The sequence below is a fragment of the Mycteria americana genome, chromosome 6 (genome assembly GCF_035582795.1).
Source record: "Mycteria americana isolate JAX WOST 10 ecotype Jacksonville Zoo and Gardens chromosome 6, USCA_MyAme_1.0, whole genome shotgun sequence".
Classification (NCBI taxonomy): domain Eukaryota; kingdom Metazoa; phylum Chordata; class Aves; order Ciconiiformes; family Ciconiidae; genus Mycteria; species Mycteria americana.
In genome coordinates, this window is record NC_134370.1 from 58,877,225 (window position 1) to 58,892,248 (window position 15,024).

Here is a 15,024-nt window from a genome sequence, read left to right on the forward strand (position 1 = left end):
TAGAACCCATGCTGCCTGAGCCTCCCACAACTGACGGACAGACAAGACATTTTAGAAGAGGGTTCCAATTTCTAGTATTTCATAATGTTAAAAAAAAAAGTTAAGATAACATCAATAAACTGTGTTGCATGAAAAGAGAAAGTCAAAAATATTAAAATAAGTAGATTAGTACAACTGGGGGGGAGGAAGGGGGACTAGAGAGATAGAGACCAACCTTCTTGAGAGGCCAGCTCCTGAGACTGATCAGCAGTCAAGTTTATATGAACCTCTTTCTGTTCATCAGATCCCAAAAGGCTATGCTCAGCTGATAAGCGACCTTTCTTCTCTTCTCTCTCTTTCAAAATAATCTAGGAACAAAAACAGCAGCTATCAGCATCTGAAAGTTACAGAGATACCTGTAAAGAAAAATTTCCATTTGACTGAACATAACACAAAATAAAGTTAACCAAGTTGTTCTGAACCTTCCTACTCATGCCAGGATAGAAAACCCTGAAACCATTTCAGCTTCCTCTTTGATCACAAACAGTATTTCATTCCAGCATTTTACAGATGGTATACTCAGTACTCATAATTCTACATAAAAACGAACGGTTGAAAGCTCTATTAAGTACTTTCACAGCTTCTTTCTGATACATAACACTCACTCAATCACAATTCCTCAACAATTCCACCGCTGTAAAAAAAGCGCCTTATGCAAGAACACTAGTCATCTTTGTGAAGCACCACAACAGATAGAATCCTTTCTATAAAGGAAAGGAGAGTGCAAATGTAAGTAGCCATGGATATGTTGGTATTACTATGATAAACAACAACAACAGAATAAAGGTACTGACAGAGTTTAGCTACCTGTTCAGAAAAGTCTTCTGTGAATTTCTCTAACTCAAGTAGATCATGGATAAGTCATAGAAAAAGATTGGTGGGGAGGGGAAAACAAACAAATAAACAAAGCACAACTTAGCCAAAGCCAACCTTTGTACAAACACAGCTTTACCAGATTCGAACTGCCCGTATCATAAAGTGATCTTGATAAGAAATGTGGTGCATGAGTACAGGTGACTTTCACACTTTCTTTTTTAGGGCTATTTTGTTTTTTTTATTTTACCTTCCGATCTCCACACATGCTGTATTCTCTGTGTACATACCTACTTTGTGTGTGCATGCATATAGATATATACAACCAATTACTTTAAATTTACTCAATTAAAAATCATGTTTTTACTTCAAGTTCTATACCCATCTTTAAAAACAGAGTAGGAAAATTTAAGGTTAGTATACTACATTGCACCACAAACTAGGATTCAACAACATAACAAACCAGGCAAGTTTTCCCATATGTCCTAGTGCTTATAGTTAAAAAAATCCTTGCGATCCATATTGAGATAGATTTGTATCACCTTCAACTAATTATGGGGTATAAAAGTTATATTACATGCCTAGATCCAAAGGACCATCAGTGTAACAGGAACTAGAGGCAGAAGCTCATGACTTCCTTACCCTATGCTCATGGTCACTAGTCCTCAAGTAAGAAAAATATCAGGTTTTATTTTTTAAGTATGAGTGTGGGTCAAGACACTCCAGGGTTGACATATTTACCTTTTTAAGTGCTGTAGGGCGTTTCAGTTTTGCAATCTCTCTCTCTTTTCCTCTTTTCACTTTTGGGCCAGTTGAATCCAAAGGATTAAGGCAACCCATAGGTGGCTGTCCCTTTGTTAAGGACTTTCTGTTGGCAGATTCTTTGGTATGAAAGGGAGCAGCACTGCCAACTAAATACAAGAAAGGTATTAGTTTCACCAAAATACATCACCTTTATTTCAACACTGTTTTCAGAATTTCCACTGATAAATTCTCAAAGTACATTTTCCTTCCTCGGAAAAAAGCAGTTCATAATGACAGGAAAATAACGTCATCAGATATTGTCGCTTCCAGATGGTTTTAAGCTTTCTTCAACTTAGCCTCATGTTTTAGGAAGCTATGGATGGATTCCAGGAAAGGAATTACTTTAATACTTGTAAAGGATCTCTCTCAAATGACTACATGTAGCTTTATTAGTAAGATGATAATAGTAAGATAAATTGCAAATATTTATCCAAACATTGATTTTTAGTTGTCAAAGAGTGATTAGTTGACAGGACAAAACAGATGAGAGAGTGCATCATGTAGTTAAGTGTATCTTCTGCAAGACAGACAATAAAACAAGTGTGGTCTCCAATGGAAATGCCAACTGTTCTTCACTGAGCTTTGTTTGATATAACCTTGCCAACTTGAATTAATGTTTGAACACAGCTGAAACTCAAAGCAGATAAATGAAGCAACACACAAGAAGGAAAATGGTAACTATGTGCATAACGATGGACTCTAGGCTACATACAACTGCTCAGGAATGAGATTCATGGGTTATAATAGATAACTACAAAAATGTCAATTCTGTATTCAGCAGCAAGCATTAAAAAAAGCTAATTTAATGTTAAGTGTTGATAAAGAAATAGAGAACAAAAAAGCGTAATTAAGCCATTGCATACATTCATGATGAAACTATAACTTAATATTCTGTCCATGTCTGATCTTCCTTATTTTCAAAAAGATACAGTAGAACTACAAGAAGATGCAGAGAAAGCGATATGGATTATTGGAAAAGACATGATTGCACAACGGAATAACATAGACTAGGACTCTTCAGACTAGAAAAGAGATGACAGACCTCTACGAATCATAGAGGAGGAGGGCAGGGAATGATTGCTCAGTCTCTTTGTAACAGAAAGGCTATAAAAGCTAATAAAATTATGAGTGGGGCACAGAAACCCCCCTGACCCCCACCCCAAAAAAACACAGTAAAAGGAAGAGCTTCTCCACACAGCATGTAGTAAGCTTAGAATTCACTGCCATTGGACCTAATGGACAGTAAAAGCATGTGATAGAAGTGATGGATAGTTTAAGAAACAAAATTTGGTTTGAGAAAACCTTGGGTCAGGAGGCTCTGAACAATAATCAGTAGAGGCAGGAAGAATACCATGGAAAGGTATCCCTCTGTATCATAGTCACAGGTATCCTCTCTAAGCTGCTTTCAGAGAGAATTCTGTAATATCTGTAGTAGATGTTTGGTTTGACCTAATACAGTTCTTTTCACATATGCATTTCAGCACTGAATTACTCTCAAGACATGAACCCTAAGTTTTGAATAGTAGGTCTTAAGAGAAATTTGTCCTCAGTTCTACATGGACTGTCACCATTGCATACTGCAGCTCAGAAGAAGATAGCACAGGTGAATTTTGAGAAACGCATTAAGAAAGTCTTCCCAGGTTTTTATTATGTTTATATTAAAAAACTAAAACTCAACAGAAAAAAACCCCCATGTTTAAGACACTCAGATCAATCACATTTATATTGTCACAAAATGCATTTAGCAATAGTCAAGCAGATTAGAAATACCTGTGTATGAGAGAGGCCTGGTGTTGGTGATCTGACGAGCTTTCATTGCTTGCTGCTGCTTTTCAAGAGCTGCCAACATGTCGCCCAAATCTAACTGAACAGGGGTCTTGCTCTTCTTTCCAGCCGCTTTTGATAAAGCCTCCTATAACGTGAACATCACATGCTGATAAATACAAAGAAATAGTGCCTGCAAAACATTCTTTACAAAGAGATTCTTGCTATTCTAGAATAAAGAGGAGCAACAGCTAACTGATACTCCTCTTTACCAACTGCTGGGGGGAGGGGGCAGTGCTACACACTTGAAGTTTTTTCTGTTCCATGCTTATCTCCGAATACTCTTGAGCTGTTGCAAGTGCTGCTGCCAAGGCCTTCTTCTTCTGACTTTTTGCACGCTTTGGTACAGAGGTTGTAATGGGAATTGGAGTTTGGACTATATTGATTGGAGAATTCTCTGGTAAGTCATCCAACTAGGATTTTAAACAAAATGCAAACACACACAATTAAAGACCTTTCTCTCAAGACCATAGGAAATGTGGCACTCCAGAAACCAAGTGAACCATTGCTTTGGTCAGTAGTATGACATCTCAATTATTAAGTACAGCTAGATGACATAGTAAGTTAATAAAACTAGAAACTTACGTATATTTCATTTTTGTATGGGAAAACTATTATATTTATCTCCAATTATTCTTCAGAAGGTTTTCTAGTCTGATTACTAAATAAGGGAGTGGTTCCCCCCCCCCCGCAAAGATTTCATGTAGGATTTTCCTGGAAAGCAGCCAAATAGATTAAGTAGTCTATATATACAGTTCTGCAACAAAATATTTAAGTAGATCAGGTATTAAAAGAGCATCTTTCCAACAACTGTTTCTACAGCCTTAAAGCAGATAAAGTTTAATCTATTTTCATTTCAGTTGGGAGTTGGACTCAATGATCCTTATGGGTCCCTTCCAACTTGGGATATTCTATGATTCTAAGTGTCTATCATATGTATCTTACAGTTTCACTCGTCAACAGTCTCATTAGCAGACAAAAATCCAGCAGTCTTAAGATGGGTTCCCTGCACCACTTATTGTAATTGGCATTTCTTTAACATACAAAACTGGTAATGCAAATACCCTAAGAACATCACAATTACCGCATTGTAAGTATTGTAGCAGAGATTCATAAAATAATGACACAAATTAAGTAGTCTCAAAACAACTTAATTTTAAAATGCTTTGCAAAACAAAATAATTACTTACTACTTTGGGTGAAATCTTTTGCTGGATATTACTACTTTTGCTGCTGCCATTGTCACTATTTAGCTCTGGAAATTCATCTTCATCCTAAACAATACACAAGTTAAGAGTGAAGAGAATGGAACCAAAAGTCACATGAAAAGCGTCAACTGAAACAGCTGAAGCTAGAAGAATTAATTGAATCCTGAAGTCCCACATAAGTTAGAAGGGCTTAAAAGTGACACAAACAGAAAACGATGAAAAATTAACAAAGCATTTCTGTATCTAAATAACCTTTTTTCAAAAAAAGAACAATTTATTAATGTTTTATACTAAAGAAATCCAGTTACAATTAGGGGGGAGGGGAGATAAACCAGAGAACACAGTAATTTTTATTCGCGAGTGAACAGAAAAAGTTACTTGAAAGTTGCTTATCTAATTTGTCAGTCACAGATAGTTCTAAAATTCTTAAACTTTCCACAACACCCAAATACAAGTCTTTGTATGTACACAATGAAAGCATCATATAATAATTAAATTAGTGCACTATATTGTACACCTCTTGGAGTCAGATGTTTTGCAACTTCTCCCTGTTGAGAACATCACTTATTCCACACGCAACTTGCACCACTATAATGCAGAAACAGTTTTCTTACAACGCTACCTCAAAATATAGAGGTTCAGGGCTCTGCTCTGTTCTACTTGACTGGCTTGTAGTTAGAGGTTTTTCATGTCGTTTCTGCAAATTCTGCCTTCTTTCTGAAGACGTGCTGTGGTCTCGGCATCTGAAACCGGACTGAAGATAATGAAAGTGATTGGCATTTTGCAATTTCAATTTTTCAAGACACAGGCACGTCAGGCATTCTCATGTCTGCTAATTAGCAACTAAGGTGGTCAAGTTTTTACGAAATTAGGTTTAATAAGCTGTGCTTTGGGTTTTGGGGTGGGGGGGTTAGCTGCTTTTTGGGGTTTGTTTGTTTGGTTTTTGTTTTTTTTTAAAACCTGCACAAACATATTCTACAGATAGTATCAGATTATACCCGCCCGCCCCCCACCCCAGCCAAATGCAGTATCTCTATACATTCATCTCTAAATTTCTAATTAAAAAAAAAAAAAGGTTCCTTTTAGCTAAACATGAAGAAAACCACAAGAGTTGCTGGTGACTCTATATAACTCAGGCACGAATCCTGAGGAACTGTCTGTAATCATGATCAGTCAAAAGAACTTTCTCCCACTACGTAATTATTTTGCATGCAATTATTGCCTTTTCAACATGTGTTTTATGACAATGCACAGGCACAGAGTTCTCTAAGGACCAGAGACCTCAGTATAGTGGTATAAACATTCTTCTGTTCATTATGTGAAATGTTGATAGAAACCCACGTGCAAGACTAGCTGGCTGAAAGCAATGCATGATTTGAATCTGAAATTCTGGATCTCTCATACGAATATATTTCTCAAGAAAATTTCCTACAGACCCAGCACAAATTTAGTTTCAAAGGAAAATAGTTTGTAGGACAATTCTGCCTTGAGGTACAGTGAATTTGGCTGAGGAAACCTAATTTAAAACTCTTTGTGCCAGCTTTGTTTTTAAATATCTAAAATAACTGCCAGATTTAGAGTCTAAACTGTGACTGGATGAAAGGAAATCTGGTTCTTCCTACTCTCCCAATGCCATAAACCACAAACAGTGGCTTCTAAAAGCCTCTGATTTGACTACAGGTTATAAAGAGATTCAAAACTGCTACATTGCCAGATACATGCAAACGATCTTCTTTATATAATAAACCCACAGATACCAAATGGGAAGATTCAAGACAAATTAACAATTCCATCTAAAAAACTAAACAGGGCAAGCTAGCTCGCATGTATCTGCGCATACAGGTATGTCTATGATAAAGCTCCCACTTCAAACTCAGCTATTCTTTTCTGCAATAACTAAATTCAAGCAAAACCTATGCTTAAGCAAAGGCAGATGTTTCAGCCTTCTCTCTGTCCCCCTCTGCGCACCCCCCCCCCCCAATAAAATTAGACTATCAAAATTAGGAAGGCCACCTTCTCCTCACATACTAATTACAGAAATTCTGTCCCACTTGAAGGAATTTTCACAGAAACATATTCTTCAAGTTTTAGCATAAAACAATTTCAATTCATTTATTAATAATAAAAATGCTAAATAATACGGTATGCTAATACAAATTTTAAAAAGAAAGTTTCAAAGACAACAGGAGTGAGAACACAGGATTCTAGATCACCATCACATCAGAATCTTTCTTTAGAAAGTTTGAGATTTTTTTTTTCTTCTGAAGTGTGAATCGGTCAAAAACTGAACTAACTTTTCTACACCCACACTGTCTTCATTTCACAAGTTACTTTATATACGTAATGTTCTTCCTAAGCAGATACAAAGAACAGGCTATAGGCAGAAGATTGCCAAGTACATGAAATATACAAATATATATATTTATTCCTTTTTTCCATTTTAAATTCCTCATTTTCATATATTACAAGAAAACAGAATACTTAAATTTAGAACCATTAACATACCTGTGAACTATTTCTTTGCTCAACTTGTCTTCCACCTCTAGAAAATGTCTGAGTTTTCTCAATCCAAGGTTTTTTTTGAGTTGCCTGGGAATTTACGTTAGTCCAACTTATACCAGCTGAAAGAGAAGTGCCATCTATAAAAAAATGAATTAGTATGACAGAATGCGTCATCACGATACACATACCACAAGAGCCAGGAACACAATTTTGATACAAATAAAGTCCTCCAAGAAAGTCTAATTCTCCCCTGACAACATTTACTTCTGTAGCTATTTCTAGAAGTTAGTAGAACTGCATTTATGGAAGAGTCGGATGACAGACATTCAAATTGCCAACAACTGATCATCAGGAAGCAGTCAGACAAAGGAAATCTCAGGTTCACATCCATAACAATTGTGGTCCAGTCATAAATAATAGCCACTAGCGTTACCCACTACTACCAGACTAATCAAAATATTTGTCCATGTTACAGTACTTCTTTAAAGCTTCTAAAAAAGTATCAGTACTTCTCAAATAGAGAATGAGAACTCCTTGGCTCTATTACTACCCAGGTGTGAACTGCAGTCCAATAGGGTAAGGAAGCTGGAGGATAAAATACAACAGAAGCACAGCTTTGTCTGAATGCTTCCATTGGAGTCTCTGGCTTCTTTAACCCTTAAAAGAAAGGCAGCTGTTGAGAAATCACTAGTGATAGCTACTTATACACTTGTTCATTCAACAAGTAACAGCAGTCTTGGTGGAGGTGGTGGAAATCACAGTAAAGACCTATCTTCAGAAGTATCTGATCAGTTAGAGTAACATGCTGGAAGTAGATAGACATGGTTCCTAGCAAAATGTAAAGCAAAACCACAGAAGTGACCCAGCCAGATTTTAAACAGCTCACCATCTAAGACAATGCTTACTTGTATTTACTGATGGCTCTACAACCTGAAAAAGAAAACAAATTTTTTAGTAATTTTTATTAGCCTGTAGGATACAAATATAGTTAAGTTATTCAGTTATGTTTACATACATTCATTGCACAAGAATCTGTATTTCTTGAAGTCACAGCTGCAGCCTGGTTATTGCCATGCTTAGGACTACAATAGCCACTGTCACTGTCAATGTCTGCTTCACTTGCGCCCTGTTCACTAGAGGACTCTGCAGCAGGGTGAGAAGCTCTTCTGCGCCTGCCTTTTGATTTCCAAAGCATTGTAGAGGCGCTCTCAGAAAGTGACTTATTAGCTATATCTGAAGGAAAGTCTGCAAGACACAATAAAAATATAATTACTTGTGCAGGAATTGTTAAAAGACATGAAAAACCTACACATCATAAAAACAAATGGAAAAAGCCAAAGTCTTTGCACATGACAACAAGTTCCTTTTTTAAAAACAGCATCGAATTTAAAAAAAAAATCATGTCTAGGTCCAAGTATTAATAATAATCAACTCCTTCAAGAAGGGTGTGTTTTTGACAGTGGCAAAGTCTTTTAGGAAAGATGGCGACTGACATGTAGTTCTAGTTATTTCATACATCCAGAACACAAGAAAGAAGTTACCTGTTTGTTGTGATGCATCAACCAACAAAACAATCTTTGATCTGTTCTCAGGACCTGATGAACTAGTCTCCTTTTGAGTGGCGACATTTTTCACTGGAGGGCGTTTATTTTTTATATGCGTCTGTAACTGCTGTTGCTGTTTTAAAAGATTAGCCACACATACACATAAGTCATAATTTGACTTCATAGTTGTAATCAAACAAAGCAGTTAAAAGTTCTAATGCTCTCTACAGAAGCCACATGTTTAAAGACAAGAGATTAAGGGAAATATTAATAAAAATATTTGATTTATTAACCTCTTCACAGTATTTTCTGCATGAACTGTTCATTATGATGTGGAAGTATCAAAAAAAGGTAAAGAGAGTACAGGTATACTTCCTTTGTTCTCTAATGAAGTAATTCTAAGCTCAGACCAAACCAGCAGAGAGGCAGTGGAAGGGAGTTTCCCCATGTTATACTTGCAGGCTTTATAAACTCCCCAAGTATTTTACCACAAAATGTCTCTGTAGACAGAGTTTTGCTACTCTGATTAACACCTTTTCTGCCCACCTTTCCTTCCATTGATACTACTGATATACCTGTTCTTGCTCAAATGAGATGCATGCTTCCTGTGAAAGATATTTTCTTTATACAGTTCTACTTAGCCTATTAAAAAACAGACTTACTTTTTGTATGACTGGTCCCCTGTTACTGCTTCTGCTCCGCTGACTGGATAATGGAAAGACCTGGCCTGACGGGTTGGGACGCTCAGTGCATTCTGTAGCAACTGTATTTACAGCATTTGCTGTTTGAAAGGGTGCAGAATAGGCAGCAGGGAAAGGATGATAGAAACCCATGACCTGAGCACATGGTGCTGGCATCAGCTGATAATATGTATATTCTGTAGAAACAGGTGGTTGCGCAGATATTATAGGATAAGCAAGGTATGGTCCTGCAGGATTTGGGTTAGGTTGCTGCCATCTGATGTCATTGTTGTATAATGGAAACTGTCTGTAAAAATCAAAAGGAAAGACAACTGCTCAGTAAGTTTTTTCCCCTCTCAAGGGAATTCAGACCTCTGCCACCCCCTTAAAAAAAAGCCCCAACGACCAACCAACCAAATAACCACAACTCATTTGTTTCATGAGCTCCTAGCTTTTAATAACTGAACTTAAATTTATTCGGACTTCTTAGAGGTGCCAACTGAATGATTCACAAGCTCAAATTACATTCAAGTGCAAAATAAATATCTTTGTTGATCTTGGCATTTGTATAAACTTATTAAATTTCTAATATTTAACTTAGAAATAAAATGTAGGCATTTCCTTTGACAAGTACTTTGGACCCATTACAGCTTCATTGTTTCAGAAAACACATATAACCCTAAGTAGATACCTAAGCTTATACAAGGTAAGCTAGCAGACACATGGAACAGTGACATTCATTAGCTAACTCAGGGCCAAGTACTCCAGTATATTAAGTTGCCAAACTCACCCTTGTTCAAAATTCTTATGAAAATGCAGGCCTTAAGAAGCACACATCAAAACAGGCATTTACAAACCTACTACTGAAACCAAGTGTGGAGACTTCTTCCTACGTTTATTTGTGATACAGCATAGTACAAAGAGACCCCCTTGGAAACTATGAACCCAATTCTCTTTCTCTTCAAACCCCCAAGAGACCAGCAGACCATCATACAGAGGCCCGAATATTAGAGAAAAAGAATAGGAAAAGTAAAGATTCAGGATAATTTTACAGATCTGCAGCAGGCAGTTGCTAAAGGATTATTTTTGTTCTTACCTATTTAAGTACAGCAACACTAAAGTGCTGTCCTAAGCAAACATTGGGTACATTTTTCAAAACCAAACAGCAATAATTATTATGCCTTCAATACAAATAATCAACATTGAAATTGTGCATTCAGTGAACACATTTGGGCTAGAATAAAGAGTTCCTAAACTCAATGTATTACAGCTAGTTATGCAGAGAAAACTGGATACAGCTACATGCAATACAAGTGTCAGCTGCACACTGTTTTGCCATGGCAGGATCCAAGTTGGACACCTGGAGCCTTGCTTCAGCATCAGAGATTCAGACACAGACATCTTGACTGCCCTGGAAGATGCAAAAGTACAGGAGGTGACTTTGTGAGGGATTTGCACCTGACCTCTGTAGCCAGGGAAAGAAAAGTGGCAAAGAATATGAATACAGAAAAGCAGAGAGAAGGAAATAAGTAAAAAAGATTGGGGACAGAGAAACTTCATCCTCGCCCACGAAGGGTCAGAAGATTAAATACAGTGAACAAAATGAATATACAGCCAACAGTCACTGACTCCTCTCAAGTCTACCGGAAGTCTAAACTCATTTAAAAATAGATCATCTTTCATGAAGACTACAACCACGTATTACCTATTGGATTGGTTTTCCTGTACAAATGGATAGCAAGTGATCAGGTAGCTAGGGATAGGAGTTGGTTCCATGCCATTAATTCCTCCACTGTCATTAGGAAGCGCCATTGGGATCATTAGTGTTTCTGGACCCTTCTTCTGAGGAATAAACGGTTCTACTTCAGCTGACAGCTTGACATTCTTAAGAAAGAGAAAAGAAACAATGTCTTCATTAAATACAATCATAAATTGTTTGGGAACACTTAGATTCATAAAGTTGTATGGTACTTATCACAAATAGCAGGCAAATGGATGACAGGACTACAGGATTTCTTCAGTAAACTGAAAGAGGTGGAAAACAGTTGGCAAGTGCTTGTTACATCCTTCCAATCAACGCAGGCCATAATACAGATCACCAACATTTAGCATTTGTATTAACTTTTACATTTTCAAAGTGCAATACAAACACTAATTAATTTAAAAGGGACTGAAGTTCAGATCTTGCAGAGGATATACTAGTCTGAGCACAGAAAGAAATTGAGTTAACACTGTAGGTGGAGCACAGTTGTCTAGGCTTTCATAAGTGAAACCAACATATGGAAGATGTAGTAATGCCTGGTCTGCTCTACAAAATTGACCATGTTCCTAGGCAATTATAAAAAAGATTTTTCAGCAGGAAACCACAGGCTTACTGCTAAAATAGATGCTGTATCACAGAAGAACCACACAGACACATTCCATGTGCACTATTTTAACATATTTTAAAGTGTTAAGAATATGATTAGATTTTGCCATGAAGAGGGAATTAAAGACTGCTTAGAAATAAGTTTTAAACTGTGCTTTCAAAGAAAAATATCTCCCCTCATCGTGAAGGTATCCTCAACAGTTTATAAGGCATTGTTACCCACCCATTTGGTCTCATACAGATTAGATCTCATACAGCTGGATCTTATTGAGTAGAGCATTTTTAATTGTTTGAGACAACTGCAGATCCAAAGCACCGTTAAATTCTGTATTCCATTATAAGTTACATGCAGCCACAAAGCATCCTTTTGTACAAAGATTTCAGCTTAATTATACTTGTCTCACATTAGTAGCTCATGGAATACCAATTTCTAAGAAGATTCTCTCCAAAGCAGGCAAGGGCTCTAGAAACTTTTCCTTCCATTTGTCTAAGAAACAATTCCAGAGTCAACGCATAACCTTTACAAATACATGCTCTCATTTTATAAAAAGGAGAGCCTGAATGTTTGATATGCTGAGTACAGTCTTCTCTCCTTGCCACTACCTGTACAACATCTACATGAGCAGAATCAATTAAACAATGGGAGCTCTGAAAATATCATGGCAAGTAGTCCCATGCCCTACCACATGCTTCTCAGTCCATGTCCTTGCTCTATGTCAAACCCACAATCCATCCAGAGACACTTCAGCCTTACTGTCCAATATCTGAACCTACAAACTTATTAAAAAAGCCCCCAAAAATTATTTTTTAAATAAAACATGGGATCAGATACCATATTTGTTTAGCAGCATGGGGGTGGAGAAGTTGGAAGAGGCAAGTCCAAAAATGTTTTGAAAATACAGTTGCCCAGTCAGTACGAAAACCTACTTTTACTTGATGAATAGGTGCTTTAATGTATCAGACTGAGCTAGAAAAATTCCTAGCTCAAACATTGGTTTGAGCAACAGTGAGGCCAAGACCCACTCATGCAGAGTATTGGATCTTTGTTTAGTTAGTCTGACACACTTACATAAAGAAAGTTTAATTACTGAGCAAAAAGTAGAATCATCATCAAGTAAACTACTAAGACCATGAATTACACTGTAATTCACCAAGCAAGTTTTAAACCAACTGGTATTTAAGTACTTTGCTGTTGCGTACTCTTAGGAGAGAAAAAGCAGTTGAGACTGTAAAAGCTCCCTAACTTTCATATAAGTATTATATTCACTATTAAATCATCATAACTACCAGTGACTGATGCAATATATTTTTATAATATAAAAGTATTTAATACATATTACTTATAATTGTGATATTAGAATTCCCAGCCAATTTCAAAAATTAAACAAAAAATTTTGCTCAATGCATTTTTTTCAACTCCAAATATGACACCCAAACTAAGTAACTGTGAAGGCAGTAATTCTGTAACAGCTATTAGGATGACTTGTACAAGTGGAATCAAACTTTTCCTACAAAAAGTGTTATTATAGACAAAGTGTCTGCCTCCATTTTTATTTTTATCCTTCCATTATCAAATTTGCTAATTCATACTTCTTTCATGAGATTTTATGCACTATTAGCTGCAGTATTAGCTCAAATTTCACCATTAGCCATCTCCTGTAAACATCAGTTCACCAAATATTTTCTATTTAAACATTGCCCACTTTTTCCAAATACTGTGCACCTCACTAAAAATGAACTTTATAAACACAGGAGGAAGCTTTCCAAGTGAAACACTGTTTAGGATAGGATACCCTTGTCTGCAGCATGCCTGCAAGTATTAAGGATATAACTTTGATCTCAGGTTAACAACTGTGATGGTAGGACATTCTGCAAACCACAGTGACCAAGGCAAAAGCTTGTTTATAATTGAACTGAGCATTAAAAAAAATGATACAAAATGGGGAAAAAAGCAAAAATCATGAAGTATAGAGTCCGTGATTATTTTTAACCATTTCTTGAGAAGCTTCTCTGTCTTTGGACTTGTCAAAGTGTGCTGGGAAAGCAGAGATGTCCCTTCCAACAAAATGAGTCTGTGCTATCTACATTTATTTATTAGAAATCTGCTATCTACATTTATTTATTACATTTCACTACAGATAGAATTGTAGCATAAGAGACCTGAAATTTTAGCAGCAATCAAAAAAAGGAAAACAAAACATCTAAAAAAATAAAAGCATAAAAGTGGAACTAGAGTGGCAGGGGGGGAAAAAGTATGTCTTAGCAAGTGATAAGATACACTATCCCCATCCAAAAAAGTGGTTATTAATGACTGTTCTGAAAATGCTTATGACTACAAGCACCAAAACAGAAGTATTGTTGCACAGCAGGTGCACCAAGGTCTGCATTACAGTGGAACAATCACCTTAATATTAAACGCATTTCTGGATCATTAGGTACCAGGTGAACATTCCCTCCTTCTACGTTAACTCTCTTTCAATTCCTGACATTACATTCACAGGAAAAGCTGTGGTGCAGTTAGAGCAGCAGCACCCAACTTGCACCACACAAATCAAACACCCTGCTCTACGCAGAGCTTCCTCTCTGACCTCAGGCACATCCCTCAGCTGCCGGGTGACTTGCTCATCTACCCTCTGCAAAACTCCAAGGCATTCTCCCCAACACACAGCACTATGGGGATAAACATTTTTCATTAAAAAAAAAAAATGAAATAAAATTGTCAAGTGCTTACGTACAGCAACCATGTAATAAATTGCAGAAATACCGACACTCAAATCCCTCCCTGAAAACTAAGAGGGTTTTTTTCATGCTATTTCAAGATTGCCAGGCAAAAATATTTGCGTAAGAATAGATTCAGTTGTGGGCTGGCCTACAAAACCAGATGGCATAAACATTAAAAGAACACACCAAGGCTGTCTCATCCATAGAAAATTCAACAGCAAAACTAGGATGAGTGCTTTACAAATATGGTATTCTTAATGAAGCACTGAAAACTTTCAAACAACTATTCCTAATCTGCTGGTCACTATCTCCAAGCAACACGTCAACTGAACTTTAGCCATGATACTAATTATAAACCACCCTGGTACTAGCTCAGAAAATAGTCAAAACATTTTACTTGTGATTCAGGCTGGAACAAGATTCCCTGTTTTAAAGGTCTTTCCTGTCTGGCTGTCTGCTCTTTCCCTGTATTATTTTGGGAGATTGATGTGGAAATACAAAAGTCATTCCTTAATGGCAAG

General features: G+C 36.8%; 1 protein-coding gene across 2 annotated transcripts in view; it reads right to left on the reverse strand.

Moving 5' to 3' along the window:
* The window catches only part of SECISBP2L (SECIS binding protein 2 like), a 31,702-nt gene that overhangs the window by 9,589 nt on the left and 7,089 nt on the right, over positions 1-15,024 (reverse strand). Inside the window, exons 2-13 of one of the 2 annotated variants that reach the window (XM_075506090.1) lie at positions 11,120-11,298; positions 9,397-9,721; positions 8,732-8,867; positions 8,206-8,435; positions 8,096-8,120; positions 7,194-7,309; positions 5,311-5,442; positions 4,671-4,754; positions 3,726-3,893; positions 3,427-3,568; positions 1,594-1,763; positions 215-347 (exon numbers count right to left, since the gene is read on the reverse strand). In XM_075506090.1, coding sequence (XP_075362205.1) covers positions 215-347; positions 1,594-1,763; positions 3,427-3,568; positions 3,726-3,893; positions 4,671-4,754; positions 5,311-5,442; positions 7,194-7,309; positions 8,096-8,120; positions 8,206-8,435; positions 8,732-8,867; positions 9,397-9,721; positions 11,120-11,298 — 1,840 coding nt within the window. Of the gene's footprint in view, positions 1-214; positions 348-1,593; positions 1,764-3,426; positions 3,569-3,725; positions 3,894-4,670; positions 4,755-5,310; positions 5,443-7,193; positions 7,328-8,095; positions 8,121-8,205; positions 8,436-8,731; positions 8,868-9,396; positions 9,722-11,119; positions 11,299-15,024 lie in introns of both variants that reach the window. The other variant, XM_075506089.1, reaches the window with a different exon arrangement.